This window comes from Moschus berezovskii, chromosome 15 (assembly GCF_049115385.1).
Source record: "Moschus berezovskii isolate FMDL1 chromosome 15, NW_MosBer_1.0, whole genome shotgun sequence".
NCBI lineage: Eukaryota > Metazoa > Chordata > Mammalia > Artiodactyla > Moschidae > Moschus > Moschus berezovskii.
Window position 1 is genome coordinate 16005962 of NC_142474.1, and position 25834 is coordinate 16031795.

The window sequence follows — 25834 nt, forward strand, 5'->3', positions numbered from 1 at the left end:
ATTTATATGCTCTGTTCATAATCTTTGGTTTCCCTTGCTGCATTAGTATTATCTATTCAGGGAGTTTATTCCAGGTTCCTTGCTCCATGAGAACTCAAGCTACATCTCTACTTAGGCATTTTTAAAACATGTAGTCCCTACCTGTCCCTAGGGCTGATTTCTCTCTCTGAAACTAAGGCTTGCCCCAGTGCCAACTTGGCTTACCATCTGGCTTTGATTTTCATGTTCACTTCCGATTTCCAAGCCTTTCTATGGTATCTATAATTCTAAGGTTAGCATGACAACTTTTTAAAATTGTTTCAGTGCTCGCTTCGGCAGCACATATACTAAAATTCTGCTTTATCCCACTTTTTGCATAACTTTGTAGGAGGTGGAAGGGGGATAAAAGGGCTTCCCTGGTAGCTCAGTTGGTAAAGAATCTGCCTGCAATAAAGGAGACCCTGGTTGGATTCCTGGGTCGGGAAGAGAAGGGATAGGCCACCCACTCCAGTATTCTTGCCTGGAGAATCCCCATGGACAGAGGAGCCTGGTGGGCTATAGTCCATAGGGTCACAATGAGTCAAACACGACTGAGTGACTAAGCACAGCACTGGATAAAAGGAATTACTCTCATTTCCTGGGCTTCCCTGGTGGCTCAGCTGGTAAAGAATCCACCTGCAATGTGGAAGACTTGGGTTCGACTGCTGGGTTGGGAAGATCCCCTGGAGAAGGGCACGGCTACCCACTCCGGAATTCTGGCCTGGAGAATTCCATGGATTGTATAATCCATGAGGTCGCAAAGAGTCGGACATGACTGATTTTCACTCATTTCCTAAATGAGAGGATAACTGTCACATTGTTCTTGTTTCATATTATTTCAAAAATTTTTCCTCCTTAAATCCCCAATGAACACGAAGGTAATGGTTTTTATTTTTAACCTACACTTTTAGTTAGAATAGTGCTAGCTTCTGTAACAGACAAGGCCAAAGCTCTCCGTGGCTTAAACAGTAAGTTTATTTCTTACACACTGAAGGATCTGCAGGGTCTCTGCTCCAAGCAGTTGTTTAAGGACTCAGCTTCTTCCACTTTTGGTTCCACGCTCCTCTTGGGCCTCGGAGAGCTCTCTGTTCAGCCAGATGACGGGGAAAGAGAGGCTCTTGTGGAAGGTTTATGGAAGCAGCCCTGGATGTTGTACATCTCTTCCGTCCGTACCCCACTGGCCAGAAATCAAATGGCTACATGTATAACTGTGAGGGAGGCTGGGAAACGTGGTGCAGCTGTGTGCCCAGGAGGAAAGGAAAAGGAATTTAGTAAACCGCGACCCCATGAACCACAGCACACCAGGCCTCCCTGTCCATCACCAACTCCCGGAGTTCACTCAATTTCATGTCCATAGAGTCGGAGATGCCATCCAGCCATCTCATTCTCTGTCGTCCCCTTCTCCTCCCGCCCCCAATCCTTCCCAGCATCAGAGTCTTTTCCAGTGAGTCAACTCGTCGCATAAAATAATCTTTGCATATTGTATTTGTGAGTTCAGTGTCTTCATTTCTTGGTCAGGTGTTCTCTGCCCATGCTTAAACACTTATTTACTCTTCTATTTCCCTACCTTTTCACCTTCTTTGTTGCTTTGGTAAAACTATTGCCAAAGATGCCCATGGAAGGGAGAGGGGGCACAAAGGGGGGACACCCCTATCAGGGAGAGAGGCCCTGGTCATCCTGGGTGGCCACTCAACCTTCAGAGCTGCCCTGACTCAAACCCAGAGCCAGGCTGACCCTGGGCGGACTCTCCCAACCCTGGGCTATCTTCCCCCGCCACAACACAGACAGAAGCCCAAGGCTGGGCTACGGGAATCTATTTCTTCACGGTTGCCCTCAGATCATACAGCTGGAGTCGTACCCACTTTCTCTCCAAAAACAGTCCTGGTAGGATCAGAGGGAAGACAAAATGTCTCAGTAGTAGGGCTCCCTGGCTTAGGGCAAGTATAGACTCCTGATTTGTTCCTCCCAGCGGAGCAGAGAAGCTATCCTCAAATTGTCTTTGTTCACAGGTTTAGTCAGTCACCCAACCAGCTGGTCACTCATTAGAAACCCTGTGAGCCCTCGGCACCCTCCAGGCCCAGCCCTGGGATGTGCATACTCCAAACTGAACGAAACCCGCCTCCTGCTCTTGGAAACGCTTTCTGCGTTACAGTCTCTCAGAGGCCACCTGGGGGCAGAGAAAAAGCTCAAGGTATTGTGATGAGTGCTCTGATGCAGTCTGTGCCAGGGGCTGAGAGGTGTGAGGAGTTAAAGCAGGAGAGCGCAAGGCCCAGCCTCAGCACAGCCCCAACCCTCCTCAGTTCCGGGCTGCAGGCACCCCGAGCAGAGCTGGCTTCACACTTGTTCTTGGACTGCGCTGTGTCCCAGCTTACCTGCCCAGGCAGGCTCCTTCCTCAGCAAGGCTGGATGTCCAGGGCAATCTTTGCACCTCACCACTGCTCTTCAGGCCGTTTAAAACGCTGACTGTGGAGAAAGACCCCAGCAGGTCACCCAACCCCTCTTCCTGGAAACGTTATGAAAACCTCTCCGCGGAGGCTGGCCCTGCCTTTCACATCCTTTCTTGTCAGCTCACGCTCACCCTCTCATCCCCCTCAGGCCAGCTGTGGATGGCCAGTGGCCCCTGTAAGGCCGCGGGGGATCTTGAGTCGGCCTGGGCCTCCCGCCTCCTCCTCCACCACCACTGCCCGTTCCTGGTCTTCAGTGTCAAAACCCTGGAGAACTGGAGCTGCAGGTGACCAAGCCTGGTGAACTGCACGGGCGGACTGGTTCTGAGGAGGCCTCCTCAGAGGATTGGCCAGGACGCCCCACAGGATTTAAACGTATGGATTCTGGGGCAAGGAAACTCAGGGGCCTCCTGGGCTTAAGTACTGGGTGTGTTTGAGAGTTAAAATTCTCCCCAAGCCATCTCTGGAAAAGAGAGGGGTTATCCATCCACTTAAGATGAAGCTGCAAAGGCCCAGGAAAGATGAGGTTGTGGCAAAACTGAAAAGGCAACACAACGAACCTTTTCCAGTCTGTTTCTTTCTTCAGGAAAGGCCTGCAAAGTTACGCAGCCAGCAAGTTCACAGGGACAGAAACTTCTTAAACTGTAGGAAGGCCTCGTATGGTGGAAAAGTTTCCAGCAAAGGAAGTATGAACGAACGATGCTGGGCCACTAGCCCCACACCTGCCCGTTCAGAAGCCGGCACCGGGCGGGTCCTCAGGGAGTTGACTTTGGACAATCTCGTTTCCCTCTTTGGGTCCCTTTTCCTTATTTCTCAGCAGAAATAACAGGAGGAGGAAAATATTTCCAGTCCCAGTGAGTTCGTGGGTGACGGTTCTCGTAGTTTCATCTTCTTAGGTGTAGATGAAAAAATACCACCTGCTGGGCACTCACAGAGTTTTGGAATCAATTTAGAAAACTAGCTACAAGGACAATATAAAATTCAAAGGATTTTAAAAAGATAAAACCAAGACCGAAAAAGGCTTTAGAATGTAGTAAGAAGGAAGCCAGTGTGCACAGTCTGTACAGCGCTGCCACCATCATGTTCATTCACTCTCGTTCACTGCCGCAGAAGCGAAGCCTGTGGCTCAGCCACGGCACAGCAAAGACAGCAGGTCCCCCAAAGTCCGCTCGTCCCTTCCCTGCAGACGCCCCAAAGAGCACAGTTCCAGAGGGTAACTCCTGGCGACCCTTAACTGTTCTCCCCTGGAGAAACCCATCGCAGCTAAATGTTCCCAGCAGACTCGGGCTGCACACAGCTGGCAGAGTCACTGTCCCAACGTGGCCCCAGGTCCCTGGAGGGGCCCCTCTGCTACGCCTGCTCACTGGCCCCGCCTCCACTGGCCCCCGAGCCCTTGCCGGATGCCTGGGCCTCTGTAGAGCGCGAAGCCTGCTTGGGCAGGCGGATGGGGATGTACACGTTGGAGGCACAGTGCTCCCTGAGGTAGCCTCCCCCCTTCTCTTCGTAGTCCTTCCTGGTGATCCAGACGTCTTTGTTGTCCAGGTGGTCCAAGGCCCAGTCGCGAGCTCCGTACCAGGCGTCCAGTATGGGGTTTGAGGCCAGCTGAACCTGGAAGACAAGCAGAGTGGTCACCGGAAGGGCATCTCTCATCGGTTTCTACGGACTGAATGTTTAGCAAGGCTGGCTACAGAAATGCACACACAGGAGGGCCGCCTCCGATTCCAAGATGCGGCAGGACTATCTCTGCACCCCACAAAGGGAGCTGAACTGAAACGCCCCAGACGTTCCAAGGAAGCACACGAACACACAGAGCGCACCAGGACCGACCTCACCGAGTAAGCGGTCATCAGGCACTTTATCCACGCCACCCTGGGCAGGGGCAAGGGGCCAGCTGCCCCGCCTCCTGCCCCCGCCACCCTGGGCAGGGGCAAGGGACCAGCTGCCCCGCCTCCTGCCCCTGTCCTGCCCCGCCTCCTGCCCCTGTCCAGTCTCAGGTAGAGACTGGAAGACCTGGACCTGAGCCCCTGTGCCAGTGAGGGAAGCAGAGGCTGAGGCGAGGTGGCTCTGGCCACGGCGGCAAACGAGCCTCGGAGGATGTGAGAGCAGAGAGGCTGCCCTGGCTCGGCTTCCGCTGCTTATTCCAGTCCCAGGAGTGCCCCCAGTGAGGCTTGAGCTGACCACAGGGCAGACCGCTGTTCAACTCAGATCGGGCTCCTTTTTCCTGGAGGCACCGCCTGACTTCCCACCTCCCTCTCCCCTCCCTCCTTCCCTCCATCTCCCATAGAAGTCCCAGGCTGGAATGCAGGTTTGGGAACTTTCTGAAGTAAAGGGCAGGAGGAATCAGCACAGATGGGGGAGGAGGAGGGAAGGGACCTGCAAGAAAGGGCTACCAACAAAATTAGGGTCACGAGAGCCCCGGCTGCTCTGGCGTAGAAGTGTCAGTGACGGAACAAAGGAGGCGCTCGCTCTACTCCTTGCGCCGGGCAAGTGCCCCTGTGAGGAATATCAAGCAGGACCATGTGTGGAGTCTCAGGGGGTCCTTCCAGCGACTCACGGAATCTAGTGTGTTCTCAGGGGCCCTCACCACAACAGCTGATGTCTGTCCATCACACGCAGGCCCTGGGCTGAGCGCCTGACTCGCCCTGCACACTGAGAGCTGGTAACGGGTACCAAGATGACCCCCCTTCTCACTGCTGAGAAAACTGGGGTGTGGCAAAACTCAGTGATGGCAGTGCTGGAGTCTGAACCCAGGCCCAGAGACCACCCCCTGAACGTACAAAGCATCACACAGCACGGGGCGGGCCAAGCCAAGCCCCTCACAGGACACACAGGCTCTGCACCCCGTGCACCCTGCCGGCCTCTCCAGCACACACCCCACCCTTCACAGCCACTTTCAGCTGCACACCCCTCAGCAAGATTTAGGCCCCCAAGCCTTTGCTCCTGCTCATCTTCCTGCCCTCAATCTGGAACATTCGCTCCATCCCACCACCCTCGAAACACTCTACATGACAAACACCTCCTCAGAAGACTCACTTCCAAAGAACCATCCCTGAACCCCAAGACCCCTAGGTGCCCAGGACATCTCAGCATCCTGAGATGACTGGTCCATGAGGGGAGCTCAAACCACTTCTCTTGGTGATCAGGAATTTGGTAAACAAATTGTGGGGTACCCCCACAAGACAGTTGCTTTTAAAAGTATTTCTGATGAATAATGACATGGGAAAATGTTCCTGGCAGGTTAAGAAGTTCAAGTTACAAAAGCCATGCGTATAAAATGTGTGGAAAAAAGAAAAAACCTCCTCAGCCAGTCCCCTCTGCCTGTGGCCCAGGGCCTGGGTGAAGAGAAGGCCTTAATTTCAATGCACACTTCTTTTAAAGAAAATAATTTTGGTAATAATGAATCCCACATGCCGCAGAGCAAGTGGGGCTGTGCACCTCCAGTACGGAAGCCTGTGAGTCTAAAGCCCATGCTCTGCAACAAGAGAAGCCACTTTGATGAGAAGTCCGTGCACCACAACTCGAAAGTGGCTCCCGCTCGCCGTAACTAGAGAAAGCCCAAGTGTAGCAACGCAGACCCAGGGCAGCCAAAAGTAAATAAATAATTTTGGTGATAATTTTTAAAAAGTTAATTAATTTAGCTGCACTGGATCTTAGTTCCAGCACGTGGGATCTTTAGTTGTGGCATGTGGGATCTAGCTCCCTGACCAGGGATCAAACTCGGGTCCCCTGCATTAGCAGCGTGGCATCTTAGCCACTGGGCCACCAGCGAAGTCCCTCAAGGTACACTCCTGTGTACTCTCTGAATGTTTACTGTATGCAGGTCTTCCTTTGTCAATGAAAACAAAACAAAGAAGTACATAAATTATGATTTCCATTTTGCTTTAAAAATCTGAAGAACAGAAGGAAAGCCATGAATGTGTTAACAGTGGCTGTTTCTGGAATGACTATTTTTCTCATTTACGCAGCACTACTTTTGCAACCCAGAAAACAAACAAGAAGGCTATTTTTGAAACAGCTGGTTACATGGACAATCAGTACCTGAAAAGAAGACTGAAAGGGCCTCATCTCCAGCAGCTCCTTCTCGATTCTGACCTTCATCCCAGGATACATCATGTTCCCGCCAGTGAGGAAAACGTTCTGAACCAGCAGCTCTTGAACATCCTTTGGGTACCTGGGGATGAAACGATTCCACTGCCATAGTCTCTCCTACTTGAATATGGAAGAGAATGTGGATGTGGAAATGTGAGCTCTCAGTACAAATCAGAAAACATCCACACAAAAAGTTAAAAAACAAACAAAAAAAAAAAACACTTTCCATTTTTCATTTGCCTTTACAGAATGAATGTCAAACAGCTAGCTAAAACCTTAATTTGAATGGTCAATCCATTTCCTTAACATTATGCCTTTCTAATACACGTTTTCTAAAAACTGACTTTAGTGAGGATTGCTTTAAATGCATTTAAATGAAGCCTGACAAATTTATAAACCCCAGCAACCACTACCACAACCAAGACACAGAACATTTCCATCCCCCGAAGTCCTGCCTCTCCTTTAGAGGACCTCCCTCTCCACCTGTGCTTTTCATTACTAGTTTTATCTTACACGTTTGGTCACTCTTCTACCCACTGCGAGACAAAACTCAAAGTTATTCAGACAAAGTAGCTGCAATCACTTTTCCTCCTTGCTAGTTGTTAAGCTGCCATTCTGTTTTAACAACAGCAACTAGAGGACCACAAGACTGTGTTCCCTACTTGTCCCACGTGAATCAGGAAAACTCACACTGCAGAATCATATCTGCATTAACGGGTGGGGAGAGGCATATTGTTATAGAAATGTAAACTCTTAGAAAATGCAAGGTGGGAAAAAAAAACTAAGTTCTGCTTATTTTTAGGGTGACTTAGAACCACTAGTCTGCAATGATGTGAAGACTTTTAGAAAACCCAGTGCACATATATTATTATATTGCCCAAATGTTTAAAAGACATTCTTAAAGTTCAAGTATATACACGTTGAGCATCTACACACTGAGAAAAGAATAGACGGCCCTAACTCTGTGCCAGGCCTGGTGAGAGAAAAAGAACACCTTCTGAGCACAGCAAGCCAATGAAAAGAGATGCCCAGCCATCAGCTCCATCGTTCAATGCAAAATTCAAGGGAATGGTTCAAGAAAACAGAAGGAAAAGAAGGTCCAGATTCACCTGTCCAGGATGTACTGGAGGGTCTCTGCTATGCCGGCCTGCTCTTCTCCGATGAGAGATGGCTGGAAGATAATTTCTGGAGCTCGAATTCTTTCTGTCCCAACAAACAGCTGATGATACGCTGCCAAGTTAAACACGGGCTTTAAAAACCCAAGGTTTAGAAGACATTTTTAGGCCATAAGAATAAACATCCCAATTGCCAGCTTCCTCAAATTGCATTTCTCATTCCATTATAGCTTTGTTCGTGCCACAATAACCTCTCCCCCCACTCTTGATGTGATGATTCAATTTTTCTACCTTCTTTAACCTCTGGATTATAAACTGCTACACATCTCCATCATGAAATGATCCTTGAGATGCAGGAAAGAGACTTGGTGAAGAGCAGTAGCAGCAAGGCTGGCAATGGAAGACCAAGTCTCCACCAGTGACTGGCTCGGCACCCAGTCCCTGCACAGCCAAGAAAGCCTTCTCCCACGTGTCTCAGCCTCACGTCCATCTACCTGGTTGCCACGGTGATGGCAGAAACATGAACCCAGATGAGGATGAAACATCATGACACTCGCTTCAATTTAAATAAAAGCATTAAAAGCTACTCTTTGGGTCTCAAAGTCCCTGGTTACTGGTCCAAATGCTCGGAACGAGCAGACTGTTTCTCACAGTCCCACAGTTAGTGCTAGAACCCCAAGCAATCACCGCGGGGGAAAAAGTCCCTGACTCTGCAAGTTTTGAGTGCTGGTATCACCCTTCTAGAAAAATACAACTGAGATTTGCGGCTGGAGGGGAGAATATTCCTGAAGAAGCAGACTAGACCTGACTGGTCATTCACGTCAAGCTTCAAAGTATAAGCAAAGTCAAGGCTACAGGAAGCCAACCTGGACTGTGGCCACTGGCTTTTCCACTTCCGGCGTCTCCTCTGAAAACAGGGGCTCGAAATCGTTGATGTTTTCCACATCTTCCAGAGATGGCTCGAGCTGCTCCAGGTCAGGAGTCTGGGAAGAGAAGAAACACAAGAAGACAGAAACTGTGATTCAGTGAGCTTTAGCTCTGTGAGTTCACGGTCACCAAAAAGAACTGGGATCTCACCCAATGTCCTGAAAGTTATGTCCATACACAAAAACAATTTTTCTAAACTACTGAAAAAAAAACAAACAAAAAAACGAACACACAAGAACACAAGGTTAAAAGACTAAAAAGCCAGAGCTGGGCTTTGTTCTTATCCCCTGTCTTCCCCACTGAGGCCAGTCTCATCAGCTCCCACCTTCTCAGAAAACTTTGCAGGGGGCAGCTCAAGTCTGCCACTCCAGAGAGGACTGTCCCAGACAGACTCCAGAGATGAGGGACTCAGAATCCAGCTGGTCACCTCCCTAAGCTCAGTCCACGCTGCCTCTCACCCCAGCCGCAGTGACTGGAGAGAATCTGGACTCAGACTGCTCGGATCTCTCAACTGCGCTGCTTCTAGCTGTTGACCTTGGGCAGATTTCTTCCCTCGCCTCAATCTCAGTTTCCTTATTCATAAAACAGGAATGAAGACAGTACTTGTGGAATTCTGAAAACTAAGCAAGACGATACTTGCACAGCCACGGGGTCTGGCATGGGTCCCATGTTCTGTTATCATCAGTAACTATCGCTCCTGAGTAGCACCAGTTCTTTGGTTCTGACCTTGGATGTGTGTCCTCCTCCATCCTCACGGCCACTGACAAGCTTCAGGTCACACTGGCTCCCTCCTGGATGAAGCCATCCCATTTTTATCCTGTCTTCCCACCTCCAGCCTTACCTCTCCCTAAATCCATCATCCTAACTGCCACCAGTTATTTTCCTAAAATAAAATCTCGTCAGATTATGCCTTGCTCAGCACACTCTGAAGGCTCTGTCTGAAAGGTACTATTCAGGCTGACGGATAAAGACTGTTCTAGGCAGCCTCGGCCTCCCTTCCGGCTTCATCTCCCATACTCTCCATGTGGGACGGGCCCTGCTCCCTGCATGTATACTTCTTTCCATATAAAATGTCCTTCCCTCCTCACTGGACATCTACTGAAATCAAATAATCTTTCAGGGCCCAGCTCAAACATCCCAATCCTTTCTCATAACTCCATCTGAGGACTTCCCTGGTGGTCCAGTAGGTTAAGCATCTGCTTTACAACTCAGGGGATGTGGCTTCCAACCTTGGTCAAAGAACTAAGATCCCATATACCTCAGGGCAACAAAGGCCTTGCAACCACAACTAGAGATCCCGTATGCTGGCAACTAAAACCCAATGCAGCCAAATAATTAAATATTTTAAAAAACAAAAAAACAAACCTCTATCTGCATTCCCACAGACATCTAGTTAGCATCACATTTGATAAAGGTTATTACAGTCTGGGGCTTCCCTGGTAGCTCAGACGGTAAAGAATCTGCCTACAATTTGGGAGACCTGGGTTTGATCCCTGAGTCAGGAAGATCCCCTAGAGACAGGCATGGCAACCCACTCCAGTATTCTTGACTGGAGAATCGCCATGTACAGCATATTCCAGTCCTGAGTATGGTTCTAGAGCCCCAGGTTCTGAGGTACTGAGGAGGGAAAGGACTGCATTTTAGTCACCTCTGTGCCCCTGGTCCCTGGCAATCATGCCTAGCACTGAGTGGTGAGTCCCGGGATACACCCTTAGATTTCTCTAGAATAAAGAGGACTGTAAAATGTCTGGGTTTTAAAGGCTTTTTCAGTATTACTATCCACTTTCATATCTAATTATATTCAAAAGCAGTCACCTTAAAAACAAGATTTCTTAGCTTCACCAAAAATTGTAAAAACAAAACAAAACATATTTTCCTTATCCTGATTCAGATGATTCATAGAGAAGAACAAAGCTGGTAATTTCAGTGCAACAACAGGCATCCCAGAGAGAACTGATTTCTCTACCATGGCTGGCTTCTCTCCCTCTTAGGGTTTGCCAGGGTCCCCAGGTGTACTGGGTGACAATTTGGAATATATATATGGACTGTTCTTTGGGAACTGAACAGAACAACAGTTTGACAAGGCCCGTCAGAGAAGATGCAGTGTGGTTCCCCAGAACAGCCTTGAGCAGCAGAAAAACAGACAGACCAGTTCAATCTTGATTCCTCAGGTAAGAGAACTTTCTATCTTTGGCTCACTGTGCTTTCCAACAGAGGAGAGTGCTAGTGAGCTACACTCCCAACCATTTGCAGTGATGGAAAGGGAACATCTTTTAAATACTCCATGAAGAATGCTAGTAGGACTTCCTTGGTGGCTCAGTGGTAAAGAATCCACCTCCCAATGCAGGGGACACGGTTTGATCCCCAGTCCCGGAAGATTCCACATGCCATGGGGCTGTGTGCCACAACCAGAGAGTCTGCGTGATGCAGTGAAGATCCTCAGTGCCACAACTAAGACCCAGGGCTGCCAAATAAATAAATAAACATTAAAAACAAGAACGCTAACAAAGCCTACTCCTTTACAACATCCTCACTGAATACCTGCAGTGAGGGATGAAATGGATTGATCTGTAAGAAAAAATGGATTTTTAGAACACATCGGAAGTTTAAAAATTCAGCTGTATGAATCCAATGCAACTTTCACCACTTAGATGGCATTTCAATATGAACTGTGGTCCACATATATTTGCTCTCTCCATTTTAAAGGAACTGTACAGTTGGAAAATACAATAAATATTTTTTGAAAGGTAGAACTGGTTGGACAGTGCTGTGGCCAAATTTAGCCATGAATGTTACTGTAATTGATCTAATTTTTAACAATCTCTCTGACTGACTGTTAAGGCTTTGGGACAGATGGATTCATCAGATCTGTTGTACTACGTAGGGAAACCTTTTAAAGTCCAACAATTCAAAATCTCCCCAAGCCCAGAGAGATTTGAATATGTACCCTCAGGTCACAGGACAAAGTAGGGACTTAGTAAGTACCTGCTGAATGAATGAACAGAGTGACTGAATCAGGGCACATAACAAACACAGAGAAACGAACAAAGAAAAGGAAAAGCTAGCTCCCCAACTGCTTGGGAATCACATCTTCACAAAAGAAATCTATTTGATTTCTTTTCCTTTTAAATCTGAAATCCTCCATGTGCATGTAGCTTAGAGGTTCATCTCTGATATAAAGATGCTGACACCCTGTGGACATGCTGATAAGCATGATCAAACTAAGTACAGATAAACCAAAAACAAAGGCAATGCGAGCAGAGGATTCGATGGTTGGATGGCACCATCAACTCAATGGACACGAGTATGAGCAGATGCCGGGAGAGAGTGAAAGACAGGGAAGCCTGGCATGCTGCAGTCCATGGGGTCGCAAAGGGTGGGTCACAACTGAGCGACTGAACAACAACGTGGATCCGGATCCCAGGAACCAACCGCTCAAATCTGAAACACAAATTGGGAAAGTGGGAGGAACAAACCAGAAAAGGCACGCTGGTTCTCCTAAAGCTGATCTGGGAGGCTGTGCAAGACCAAGATGGAGGTCAAGGCCCCTCCAGCCCCGGATCTCAGTGATCCAGTATGCTGGGCCTAGGAATCTGACTCAGGATCTGCTCGGTCAAACATGCGTGCTCACGGCCAGTTACTGTCCTCATGTGATCTACAGCCTGTCGGAGCGGTGGGCAAGAGGAGGCTGAGAGCGGAAACCGTGAGAGCCGGCCTTCAGCTGAGGCAGTCCCTGCAAAAGCGGCTGCCTGCTGAGCCAAGGACAGCTCTGAGGCCCCTGATGAGCGGCACACTACATACACCCAGCGGCAAACTGGAATCTTCCACAGGACTGTTTCTTTTGAAAAGGAAAGGCTTTAGACTTTAAAGTTGACTTAAAAACAAAGATCAATAGCTTGACTGGCTAACCCTGCCCCAGAAGCATCACAAGGCAATGAACAAGTACCTTTACTTTATAACTCTAGAGATGAGATCCAGCAACAAGGCACCCACCTATTATCACTTTTGTCCAGTTCTAGACCAGGAGAGCCAACCAGAGACCTGAGGCGAGGTGTGACCTGCAGGCAGCCCCTCCACACGCAAGGCCCAGAGCTGGGGTCTGATCTACCCAGGGCCCGATCTCAGCCCTACCCACCTGTCCTTTCAGCGACACCAACACTTACTCACAGTCTACAGGCAGGGAGACAAAAAGGAGACACTGAGAAGGTCAAACTAACAAAAGGCTGGTGTTATATCAACCCGCAAATAGCTTTTCAAGGTTTTTAAAATAATACTTATTTCTTAAATGTTAACATGTGCATAACAGGAAACCAAAAAACACAAGAAGCAAAAACAATGTCATTCATAATCACAAGCCATTTACCGTCTGATGTGTCCTTCTGGGTCTCATTTGTATATTTCCTATTGAGCAAGTCTATTAGCGCCTGTAAAGAAATTCCCAGACTATGTGTGAAGTGTGATCCCCGTCCTTAGGGAGATGGAAAAGTGGTGAATGAAAGAGTAATCACAATATATTTAATAAGAGATCAGAAGGAAGTTGAGGCATGTGTGATGGTCCAGGAACCATCAGTGGGGCAGGGTCACGTTCAAGATAGGCCAGAATCGGCGTGTGTAATGTTCTTCCTCTTCTACTCGCACACTTCCCCCTCCCAAGGGGCCAGAGCTCTACTGGGTAAAACCCCTCGAGTCAGCACTCCAGTTGGTATAAGATCAGTGTCATCCCTGCCCGCATCCATACCCCAGAGACATCAAACACCACTCTGTTCTCTTTGCCTGCAAATCTGGTCATAACCCCTTTGTCATCAGCCTTTCCTGAACAATCCTCTGTCCTCAGAAAGGGCTATCCTCTCTACACAACCCCTCGAGACTCCCTTTCTAGGCCCCAGTACCTCTGGCTTGCTGTCTACCACGTCCACCTCGAGGCTGACTTCTGCTTGAAGGATCTTCTGTTTCGCCTGCTCCACTGCAGCACTGAGCTTCTGGATGTAGGACTGCAGCTCCTCCGGGGAGTCCATGTTCAGCTCTATCAGGGCCTTGTGAAACTGATCCATCTGGCCGTCCTCCAGAAGCTCCTACAAGCGGAGCAGGCACAACCCGTCCTCAGAGATGCGCATCGGGACAATCATACCCGGGAAGGAGAGAAGGAGCTCAGAAGCTGGATGGACAGGAAGAACGGCGGGAGAGGGCTCCCCACGCCTGCCCCTCCACCAAGCCTGCCCCATGAAGCTTCGCACCATGGTCCTCCTCCCCAGCCATCTCTGGGCTCCCACGCATCACCATCTCAGCACCACCTGAGCACGCACACTCATCTGTGCAGACAGATGTCAGAACTGTGAGCTTCTGAACAGGCCAAAGGTGGGAGAGTTGCTAACAGGAGACTGAGGGAGGCTCCTGGGCTGCTGGTAGTGCTGTATTTCTTGATCTGGATGTGGCTATATGGCGCATTTCAGTGGTGAAAACTCACTGAGCTGGACCCTTAAGATTTGTGCGCTCTGCATCATGTGTGCCACACTTAAGCCAAGAAGGTAAAAATCAAACAAAGGGGACTATAAGGATAAAATACATCAACAAAGCCAAGTCCACAGTTCTTTCAGAAGTTCCTGCTGCTACACTGTCCTCCACACATGTCATCTCTACACGGATGATCCCGCTAGCCTCCTCCTTGACCTCGGGGTTGGGGGGACTGAGACAGCTGATGCGTTTTACAGCTGGGGCAGAATCTACAGGAAGAACAAGATGGGGACCCACCCAGGGGTCTGCATCACCTGTACATAGAGCAGCCGGTCCAACCGCTCCTGATCCAGCTGCAGCTTCTCCTCCCGCCGCCGGGCGTTGAGCTCCTGCAGCCGCCGCAGCTGCTGCTGCCGCCGCTCCTGCTTCTCCTCAGAGGTCAGGGTGCTGCCCAGGAGCTTGCTAGAAAATGGGAGCTGCATCTTGTGGACGTTGTTCTCATAGTAATCGGGGCACCGCCATTTCTGCAGCTCTTCAAAGGAAATGTTTGGGAAGTTAGGAGATGGGAACACCAGTAGCCCTGAGATTAGCAAGCTGAGACCAGGGTTCCAGGTGCAGGGGAAGATGCAGGAAGCATGCTCCCCCCATTTCTGAACCCACCCAATAGACGAAATGCAGCAGTAAGACCTGGACACAATGTCAACACACCTGCTCTGAGAAAACTGGTAAATAAAGCTTTTCAGACGGAAAGGATATCTATCACCTAGAGCACCAGAAATGAAGGAAACGCAACTGAAATGATGAACAGACTGGATTAACCTCCTCTGGAATTCTTTAAAATGTTTGACAATTCAAAGTAAAAACCATGACAATGTCTGATGGGCTTCCCACGTCTGTAGGTGTGACGCAGAAGACAAGTCCGACAGAAAGGAGGAAGGACACAGGGGCCTCTGGGGTGCTAACATCTCCAGGTTCCACTTGAAGTGGCAAAAAAGAGATGCTAAGACTATGAAAAGCCTGTTAACTGTCATCTCTTGAGCAATCACTAAAACAAAAAACCTACACAAGAGAGATACGGTGAAAAACACAATAGAGAAATTAAAATGGAATGCCAAAAAAACTAGCGGACCTAAACCCAGACACAAGAGTGATTAAATTCACTGTAAATGGTCTTAACTTATCAGTTAAAAGAGACTGAAAGAAGGGATTTTTAAGGAAAGGACCTGTTAGAAAACTTGCTTTGAATATAATGTTTTATGTAGATTAAAAGGCTAGGAAAAAAAACCACCACACAAGCACCAATCAAAAGAAAGCTCAAGTGGCTATACTAATGTCCAAGTAGACTTCAAAGCAAAGAAAACTGCACGGGATAAAAAAGAACATTACATAATGGTAAAAGATCAATTTGCCAGGAAGATGTAAAAAGGGATGACTACATAAAAGACCAATTTGCCAAGAAGATGTAAGAATCCTAAATGTGTACCTAACAAAAGAGCTTCAGATACTTGAAAGCAAAAACTGAGAGAACTGAAAGGAGAAATAGGAAAATTCACAATTCTCCCTGGAGATTTCAACACTCTTAACAATCAGTAATAAATTATCAGTACAGCTTGATGGCACTGAATGCCAAAGAATGTTCAAACTACCGCACAATTGCACTCATCTCACACGCTAGTAAAGTCATGCTCAAATTTCTCCAAGCCAGGCTTCAGCAGTATGTGAACCGTGAACTCCCAGATGTTCAAGCAGGTTTTAGAAAAGGCAGAGGCACCAGAGATCAAATTGCCAACATCCGCTGGATCATGGAGAAAGCAAGAGAGTTTCAGAAAAACATCTATTTCTGCTTCATTGACTATGCCAAAGCCTTTGACTGTGTCAATCACAATAAACTGTGGAACATTCTGAAAGACATGGGAATCCCAGACCACCTGACCTGCCTCTTGAGAAACCTGTATGCAGGTCAGGAAGCAACTGTTAGAACTGGACATGGAACAACAGACTGGTTCCAAATAGGAAAAGGAGTACGTCAAGGTTGTATATTGTCACCTCGCTTATTTAACTGATATGCAGAGTACATCATGAGGAACGCTGGGCTGGAAGAAGCACAAGCTGGAATCAAGATTGCCGGGAGAAATATCAATAATCTCAGATATGCAGATGACACTACCCTTATGGCAGAAAGTGAAGAGGAACTCAAAAGCCTCTTGATGAAAGTGAAAGAGGAGAGTGAAAAGGTTGGCTTGAAGCTCAACATTCAGAAAACAAAGATCATGGCATCTGGTCCCATCACTTCATGGGAAATAGATGGAAAAATAGTGGAAACAGTGTCAGACTTTGATTTTTTGGGCTCCAAAATCACTGCAGATGCTGATTGCAGCCATGAAATTAAAAGACGCTTGCTCCTTGGAAGGAAAGTTATGACCAACCTTGATAGTATATTAAAAAGCAGAGACATTACTTTGCCAACCAAGGTCCGTCTGGTCAAGGCAATGGTTTTTCCCGTGGTCATGTATGGATGTGAGAGTTGGACTGTGAAGAAAGCTGATCGCCGAAGAATCGATGCTTTTGAACTGTGGTGTTGGAGAAGACTCTTGAGAGTCCCTTATACTGCAAGGAGATCCAACCAGTCCATTCTAAAGGAGATCAATCCTGGATGTTCATTGGAGGGACTGATGCTAAAGCTGAAACTCCAATACTTTGGCCACCTCATGCGACGAGTTGACTCACTGGAGAGGACTCTGATGCTGGGAAAGGTTGGGGGCGGGAGGAGAAGGGGACGACGGAGAATGAGATGGCTGGATGGCGTCACCGACTCTGTGGACATGAGTTTGAGTGTACTCCGGGAGTTGGTGATGGACAGGGAGGCCTGGCGTGCTGTGATTCATGGGGTCGCGGAGAGTCGGACACGACTGAGCGACTGAACTGAACAGCTTGATGGACAATGAAGCTGGGTTGACAAGAACTGAACAAAACCAACAACCAGCAGAACCCGAATGACATCACAGACTACTCCATCCAAAAACAGCAGGACATACATGTTTTGCAACTGTATATGGAACATTCGCCAAAACAAACCATGCCTAAACCAAACCTTCACAAATTTAACTGATACCATGGAAAAGAAGTTCGTTGACTATGACAGAATTAAAGTAGATATAAACCAAAGAAAAGTAACTGGAAAGTCTCCAACACTTGGCTATATTCTAAATAATCAATGGTTGCAAATAAAAAAGGTTTGAGGGAAACTTAAAAATATCTGAACTCAATAAAAATGAAAATACACCATATTAAAATCTATGGAATGTAGATAAAGGACTGCTGAGAAGGTAATTCAAGCTTTAAATGCCTATATTAAAAAGAAGTTATGATAAAAATCTAAGCTTCTACCTCAAGAAACTAGGAAAAAAGGGCAAAGTAAACCTAAAGCAAGTAGAAAGGAAGAAATAATAAAAAGAAGGCATCAATGAAATTGATGAACCCTACACCTATTAACTGAACTGAACACCTATTAAAGAAACTGAATTCCTTCAGAAAAATAAATCCCCCAGGCTCAAACAGTTCTGCTGCAGAATTCTAACATTAAAAAAAAATCAACTATTTACTCAATCTTTTCCAGAAAGTTAAAGAAAACACTTTTCAGCGCATTTAATAAGACCAGCATTGCCACGATCCCAAAATAAGACAAAGACAGTAGAAGAAAACTGCAGATCAATATCCCTTATGAATACTGACACAAATACTTCATAAAATTTACCAAATTAAATCCAGCAATATATAAAAAATAACACATAGAAACAATCAGGGTTCAAGGCTAGTTCAATATCTGAAAAGCAATCCTTACACTCTCTTAAATGAACAGTCCAAAGCACAAACACCATAGGATCATATGAGATGCAGAGAAAGCATTTCACAAAATTCAAAAATCCATTCATGATAAAAATGATTAGCAAAACTTGGAACAGCGAGGAAATTCCTCAATTTGATAAAGAGCAAAAACTCACTGTGTTTCATCAAAATTCACTGCATTTCTATACAATAGCAATGAGCAATTGGAAACTGAAATTTAAAATAAGGAAAGAAATAATTTAGGCATAAATCTAATAAAACATGTACAGGATCTACATGCTGAGAACTATAAAATGCTGATGAAGGAAATGAACAAAGACCTAAATAAATGGAAAGACACATTATGCTCATGGATTAGAAGCCTCAACATAGTAAAAAATGTCACTTGTCCCCAGTCTGGATTTAGCATTACATTTGGATTTATATTTAGAAGGTTGTTGTTTTATATACAAACTGATCTACACATTTAATGTTCTTTCAATCACATCCCAATAGAACTTTTGGTAGATATGGACAAACTGACCCTATCATTTAAATGGACAGGCAAAGGAACTAGAATAACAAAAAGGATTGTGAAAAAAAACCAACATATGAGACTTATCACTTAACTGAAAAGTTTCTGAGGGAAGTAAATACCAAAAAATGGAAGAAGATGTTAAAAAGTATTAAGTGTAAAAAAGTGGGCAAAAAGGGAATTCCCTGGGGGTCCTGGGGTTAGGACTCGGTGCTTTCACTGTAGGGGGCACGGGTTCCATCCCTGGCTGGGGGAAGATCCTTCATGCCACACCTCGTGGCCAAAAAAAAACCTGTCAAGAGTGAGCAAGACAGTCACCCTGGGAACAATTTAAGGAACACCCCCAAAGGCAGACAACACTCGGAAGCTGCAGGCAGACATCCTCTTCGTACCTTCCACGTAATCCTCAGCGATGTAGCTGTGCTCGTGGAGGATCTCCTCCATGCGGCTGAGAGTGATGGCGGCCAGGTGCCCAGGATACTTCAGCTGCAGGAGACGCTGGAGGTAGCCAGCTGCCTGGCTTCCTCCCAGATTGATGCGCTTGCAATTTCTAGCATCTAACCTACAACCGAGAAGTGGAAATAGCACTGAAACTTTGGCAACGTGGAGGAAAAAATATGGAGCAGGTGGACAAGGGGGGATGATAATTTAATGTAGACTAAATGAGCAAGGAGATCCAACCCGTCCATTCTAAAGGAGATCAATCCTGGGTGTTCACTGGAAGGACTGATGCTAAAGCTGAAACTCCAATACTTTGGCCACCTCATGCAACGAGTTGACTCACTGGAAAAGACTCTGATGCTGGGAAGGATTGGGGATGGGAGGAGAAGGGGACGATAGAGAATGAGATGGCTGGATGGCATCACCGACTCGATGGACATGAGTTTGGGTGAACTCTGGGAGTTGGTGATGGACAGGGAGGCCTGGCGTGCTAATTCATGGGGTCGCAAAGAGTCGGACACGACTGAGCAACTGAAATGAACTGAACTGAAATGAGGAAGAAACTGACTGGTAGGGGAAAATAAAACAGCTGGATGGGACTTTAAACTGCCTGAGTGCAACCTCTGGCCCAATGCAGGCATTCCTAGACCACGTCCTGACAGACACGTGAACATTTAACTTCTGCTAAGAGTCTCCGAAGGAAACCGGGTTCAAAGCAAAGAACGTGCTCTCTGAAGTCAGACCCTCACGTGACTTGTCACATATTTCTAAAACTGTGGTTCCAAGGCCACGCATCCTGGAATTAACTGGGGACAACATTTATGCCCAGGACCTGTCTGCTCCGGGGAAGGCCTAGGGATATGCACTTTTTCTTTTTTGGCAGTGTCACACAGCATGTGGGATCTTAGTTCCTCAACCAGGGATCAAACCTAAACCTCTGCACTGGAAGCTCAGAGTCTTAAGCACTGACTGCCAGTGAAGTTCTGGGGGATATGCATTTTGACAAGCTTCCCGGGTAGCTCCAGTGTTTATGCAAACACATTAAGTAACCACATACACCCTGGCTTACTGTAATCTCCTAAGAGTACCAGGTTCCTCTCACATGAAGTGAAGGGGAAGAGAACCAGAGTAACTTTATAAATTCTCAGTGGGAGAAAGGGAGAGGAGCTGGGCTCTAGGAACTTGCTGTGCACTGAAATCATGCTGCTATATCACACCTCACCAGCAGGTGTCAGCACAGAACAGGACATGCTCCAATCTGATCCTGGCTTCCAGGTCAAATCATTTCCTCTCAGTATAATATAAAATAACTATTATTTTTAATTTCTGCATATTCTGGTTACATAAGATAGAAAATTCGGTATAGCAGGAGTGTTTTGGAATGCATAACGATTACTTTTCTTTTCATAAATGTTTGTATAAACTTCAACAGAAATTCCCACAAAAGGACTCAATAAATTCATCAACCTTTATTTTCACTTAAATATTCAGATTGTTTTACAAAGTGCCATCTCCTACATTATCTCATTTCATTCTCAGGGTAACCCTGAGAAATCAGTTTTTCTCAAGTTTATATGTTAGGAAACCAAGTGAAGAAGTTAAGTACCTCACCCTTAGCAGAGACGCAAACCCAGGCTTTCAACTCCTCTCCTTATTTACACACTCCCTCTATGCAAAGAGAAACCTTCTCAGGAGACCATGATGCCGGCCTAGTCTCTCTAACTTTTAATTGAAGCACAACTGATTTACAATATTTCAGGTATACAGCAAAGTTACTCAGTTATATGTAACATATGTATGTATGTATACTTTTTCAGGTTTTTTTCCATTGTGCTTCCACTGGGCTTCCCTGGTGGCTCAGATGCAAAGAATCTGCCTGAAATGTGGGAAACCTGGGTTCAATCCCTGGGTTGGGAAGATCCCCTGGAGGAGGGCATGGAACTCCAGTATTCTTGGCTAGAGAATCCCCACGGACAGAGGAGCCTGGTGGGCTACAGTCCATGGGGTCACAAAGAGTCAAACATGACTGAGTGACTAACCACAGCACATATATACACTTTTTCAGATTCTTTTCCATTGTAGGCTATTATAAGATACTGAATATAATTTCATGTCCTACACAATAGGTCCCTGTAGTTTATCTGTTTTATATACATTGGTGTGTCTCTGATAATCCCCAATTCCCTATTTATCCTTCCCTTCCTGGCCTAGTCTCTTTGAAGTGAAAGTGAAAGTTGCTCAGTTGGGTCTGACTCTTTGCGACCCCACGGAGTATATAGTCCATGGAATTCTCCAGGCCAGAATAGTGGAGTAGGTAGCCTTTCCCTTCCCCAGGGAATCTTTCCAACCCAGGGATTGAACCCAGGTCTCCCACATGGCAGGTGGATTCTTTACCAGCTGAGCCACAAGGGAAGCCCAAGAATACTGGAGTGGGTAGCCTATCCCTTCTCCAGGAGATCTTCCCGACCCAGGAAAGGAACCAGGGTCTCCTGCATTGCAGAGGGATTCTTTACTAACTGAGCTATCAGGGAAATCCTCTGGCCTAGTCTCTTTATCAAACAATAAAAGCCCAACTATAAAATAAGAACACATTTTAAACATGACAAAAACTACTCTCAACTTTTATACAAGTTGGAAAAATAATCTACTACGTATCTCTTATGTACCATACTTGAAAGGTCTAAATAATTGTCATTAAAGAGCTTTAAATAAAAAAGCAAAATAGCACTTAATTAAAAAAATGACTCCAGAACACAACAGTCTAAATTAATTTAAATAATTTACTCAGAGCCTTTTTATTGAGTGCCTACTACATACACGTACTTATGTTAAGCTCTCTATTTCACTCTAAGAATAGTGAGTTTCACTATTAGTGAGTTTCACTTTCAGAATCATACAATTCTAGAATTACAGATTTGGACCTCAGAGACCATCGACCCCAACTCAAGCCAGGAGGTCACATGGACAGATGGTGAAGTGACATATCTACACTCACACAGTGAGGGAGGTCAGAGTTAAGCCCAGAGGCCAATTCATGATCCTGTATTTGCTCTTTCCACTCCACCTTTACAGTAGGTGCCCAATAATAGTTTCCTGAATGCTTCTCAAAACAGCACTCATTATCATAAGTGACCAGTCCAGGTTCGACGCATAAATTTTCCTCTGTTCATTTCTTTGCATTTGTGCTTTTTTAATAAAATTCTTTTTTAGATATAAAAAAAAAAAAAAACAGCACTCAAATGCCATAAGTACAACTCACCTCCCTTCTAAGATGGGTAAAATATGTGTACACTGATATCCAGATGAAATGATGAGTCCGCTGGAGATCATGTTCTTTGGGTTATTGTGGTAGAAGCTGAAGAGGCTGTCTATCCCGTAGGCAACCTTAGGAATCCCGTAGCACTCAAACAGAAGCTCAGACATCATCTGTCGTGAATACAGTGGGGTGCACACGGCTTCTGTCAAAACTATGGGATGATCAACACAGCCCTACTTTGAAAGAAAAGAGCAAATTGTTAGGTGCTAAAAGGATACACTTTTCAAAGCATAAAAAGAAACAAAAATCCTTATTGCAAGGGCTGAATTGGCTTTTGGTCTCAAATCAAAACACCTGATCAGAAGCAATTGAGAAACACCCCTCTTCCCTGGAAGTTTCTTTGGAAAATATGAAAGGAGGGTCAGTCGTGTCCGACTCTTTGTGACACCATGGACTGTAGCCTAACAGGCTCCTCTGTCCATGGGATTTTCCAGGCAAGAATACTGGAGTGGGCTGCCATTTCCTTCTCCAGGGAATCTTCCCAGGGATCGAACCCAGGTCTTCTGCATTGCAGGCAGATTCTTTACCATCTGAGCCACCAATGCTCATAGTAACTTAAGTCAGTTCAGTTCAGTCCAGTTACTCAGTCGTGTTCAACTCTTTGCAACCCCATGGACTGCAGCATGCCAGACTTCCCTGTCCATCACCAACTCCCAGAGCTTGCTCAAACTCATGTCCATCAAGTCGGTGATGCTATCCAATCATCTCATCATCTGTTGTCCCCTTCTCCTCCTGCTTTCAATTTTTCCCAGCATCAGGGTCTTCTCCAATGAGTCAGTTCTTCCCATCAGATGGAGTTTCAGCTTCAGCATCAGTCCTTCCAATGAATATTCAAGACTGATTTCTTTTAAGATTGACTGGTTTGATCTCCTTGCAGTCCAAGGGACTCTCAAGAGTCTTCCCCAACACCACAGTTCAAAAGCATCAATTCTTCAGTGCTCAGCTTTCTTTATAGTCCAACTCTCACATGCAAACATGACTAATGGAAGAACCATAGCTTTGACTAGATGGACCTTTCTTGGCAAAGTAATGTCTTTGCTTTTTCATATGCTGTCTAAGTTGGTCATAGCTTTTCTTCCAAGGAGCAAGCATCTTTTAATTTCATGGCTGCATTGTCAACTGAAGTCAAGCCCCATCCAAACTGTGAGCCAATCATCTTACTCAATTTTCAAAACAGCTCCAGAATCCAACTGCTTCTTATCACATCCACCATTCCTTCCTCATCTAAGTTACCATCATCCCTCGCCTCGGAAGTGAAACAGCCTCCTAACTGATTTCCCTATTTCTACCCTATGACTCAGGCCAGTTCATTTTCCATATAGCAGCTATAGTATTCTTTTGAAACAAAAGTCACATCCCTCTTCTGTTTAACACCCTGCAATGGCTCACCATTCCACTCATAATAAAAGCCTACAAAGTGTGTGACCTCTCTGACTTCTACTTATTGACGTGAAGTTGCTCAGTTGTGTCCAACTCTTTGCAACCCCATGAACTGCAGCCCACCAGGCTCCTCCATCCATGGAATTTTCCAGGCAAGAGTACTGGAGTGGGTTGCCATTTCCTTATCCCGGGGATCTTCCTGACCTAGGGATCAAACCCGGGTCTCCCTCATTGCAGGCAGATGCTTCACTGAGCTACCAGGGAAGACCTCATAAGACCTTCCACATACTACCCTCCCCTCACTCTGATTGTCCTCAATTAGATTTAGGGCAAACTCTTACCTCATGGCCTTTTCACGGGCTGTTCTGTCTCTCCGGACTTCTTATTCATTCAGATATTCACAAGGCTTGCTCCCTCAATCGTCTGCTTTAGTTCTGGCTCAAAACACCACCGTCACCCTGAGTCCTCTCCCTACCCATCTTACTGAAAAGCTGTAACCCTCTCCTCTCCGTCTGTCATGCCGTAGAATCTACTGCTTAATTCTACTGTTTATTATCTCTCTTTTCATACTAGAACGTCTTTCCATACTAGCTCCATAAGCACAGGAGATTTCGTGTTATGTTCCCGGACATATTTCAAACACCTAGAAAAGTCCCCATTGAGAGTAGGTGCTCAACACATATCTGTTAATAAATAAATGTACTAACAAGAAAACCCAAACAGATGCTCCAAGAGAAAAGGGCGTTATTTTGTTCACTGGCATACCCCAACCGCCTAGCACAGGACTTACAAACGTTAGGCGTTTAATATTTGTTCGACTGACTAAATGAATGACTGGACAACTGGAGCGACTATCATCTCTTGGAGAGCGGAGTGACACGGGACACGACCATGCCCCTCTCCTCAATGCTAACCCCACCTCGCCCGTCACCTGTGAGGAGACACCCAGATGCTGGAAGCTGTAGTCAAGCAGCAACTCCTGAAGCTCCAGGTTCACCGGCACGTTGCGGTCGAAGGGCGATCGCAGCATCCAGCGCAGCGGCTCCAGGCTGCCCAGCGCGTTCCCCACCTGCGGGCCCGACCCGCCCCGAGCCCCACCTCTCCCGCGGGCGCACACAGCGCGGAACTGCAGCCGGGGCTCGGGGCCCGGGTCCGGCCCGGGGCAAGCCCAGCCTGCGCGGGCCTGGAACGACCCGTTGTCCAGTACCAGTGGCACCGACAGTGACCCGTGTGCCACCGGGCCGGCCTCCAGCACCGGATCTGGCGCGGCGCGGGCATCGCGGAACGGAAACACGTTCGTAGCCAGCCCGGCTGCAGCGGTGGCCGCCATCTTGGAGCGCTGCTGGCTCCGCCCCTCGCCGCGGCGTCAACCTATTACGGCGCGAGACTCCGCCCCCGACGCAGCGTGCGCCCGTGTGGCGCGAGACTCCGCCTTCGCGCAGAACCGCGGCGCCTCCAATCCTCGCGTGCTCTTGCCCTTTAATCCCGACCGAGGTCTCACCAAACTCGCCCTCGGTAGCCCAGGCCGCCTTCGGGGATCGCTAGGCCACGCCCACCCGGATTGTGGTTTAACCTTGCTCCCAGCTTTCGACCTGTTACTATCCTTCGCGCTAGCCGGAACTCGGGCCAGCAAACCCCGCCCCGAATGCGTAAAGCCATCGGTCGCAGCCCGCTCCTTGCCTCCCGATCTGAGCTGAGCTCCGCGGGGCCCCGCCTTTCCGCCTAGCCACGCCCTATTTGCCTTCTGTCACCTTCCCTCGCCGTTGACTCCTCCCGACGTATCAGTTCAGTTCAGTTCAGTCGCTCAGTCGTGTCCGACTCTCCGCGACCCCATGAATCACAGCACGCCAGGCCTCCCTGTCCATCACCAACTCCCGGAGTACACTCAAACTCATGTCCACAGAGTCGGTGATGCCATCCAGCCATCTCATTCTCTGTCGTCCCCTTCTCCTCCCGCCCCCAACCTTTCCCAGCATCAGAGTCTTTTCCAGTGAGTCAACTCGTCTCATGAGGTGGCCAAAGTATTGGAGTTTCAGCTTTAGCATCAGTCCCTCCAATGAACATCCAGGATTGATCTCCTTTAGAATGGACTGGTTGGATCTCCTTGCAGTATAAGGGACTCTCAAGAGTCTTCTCCAACACCACAGTTCAAAAGCATCGATTCTTCGGCGATCAGCTTTCTTCACAGTCCAACTCTCACATCCATACATGACCACGGGAAAAACCATTGCCTTGACTAGACGGACCTTGGTCGGCAAAGTAATGTCTCTGCTTTTTAATATACTATCAAGGT

General features: G+C 47.1%; 1 protein-coding gene across 1 annotated transcript; it reads right to left on the bottom strand.

Annotated features, from left to right (window-relative positions):
- Positions 1-975: 975 nt before the first annotated feature.
- On the bottom strand, positions 976-25190 carry ACTR5 (actin related protein 5). Its single transcript, XM_055437297.2, has 11 exons — positions 24473-25190; positions 22105-22334; positions 18797-18966; positions 14359-14576; positions 13483-13665; positions 8533-8649; positions 7661-7800; positions 6501-6633; positions 3023-4070; positions 2391-2481; positions 976-1256 (listed from the first exon to the last, which is right to left on the bottom strand). The coding sequence occupies exons 1-9, from the start codon at positions 24869-24871 to the stop codon at positions 3813-3815; spliced, it is 1848 nt and encodes a 615-aa protein (XP_055293272.2). The 5' UTR covers positions 24872-25190; the 3' UTR covers positions 976-1256; positions 2391-2481; positions 3023-3812.
- Between the last annotated feature and the right edge of the window lie 644 nt (positions 25191-25834).

Coding starts and splice junctions, on each gene's coding strand:
- ACTR5 (XM_055437297.2), bottom strand. CDS start 24,871: ATGGCGGCCACCGCTGCAGCCGGGCTGGCTACGAACGTGTTTCCGTTC. Junction 22,335..24,472: donor ATCTGGGTGTCTCCTCACAG/GTGACGGGCGAG, acceptor CTTTCAAAGTAG/GGCTGTGTTGATCATCCCAT. Junction 7,801..8,532: donor AGCCAGTGGCCACAGTCCAG/GTTGGCTTCCTG, acceptor GGGTTTTTAAAG/CCCGTGTTTAACTTGGCAGC.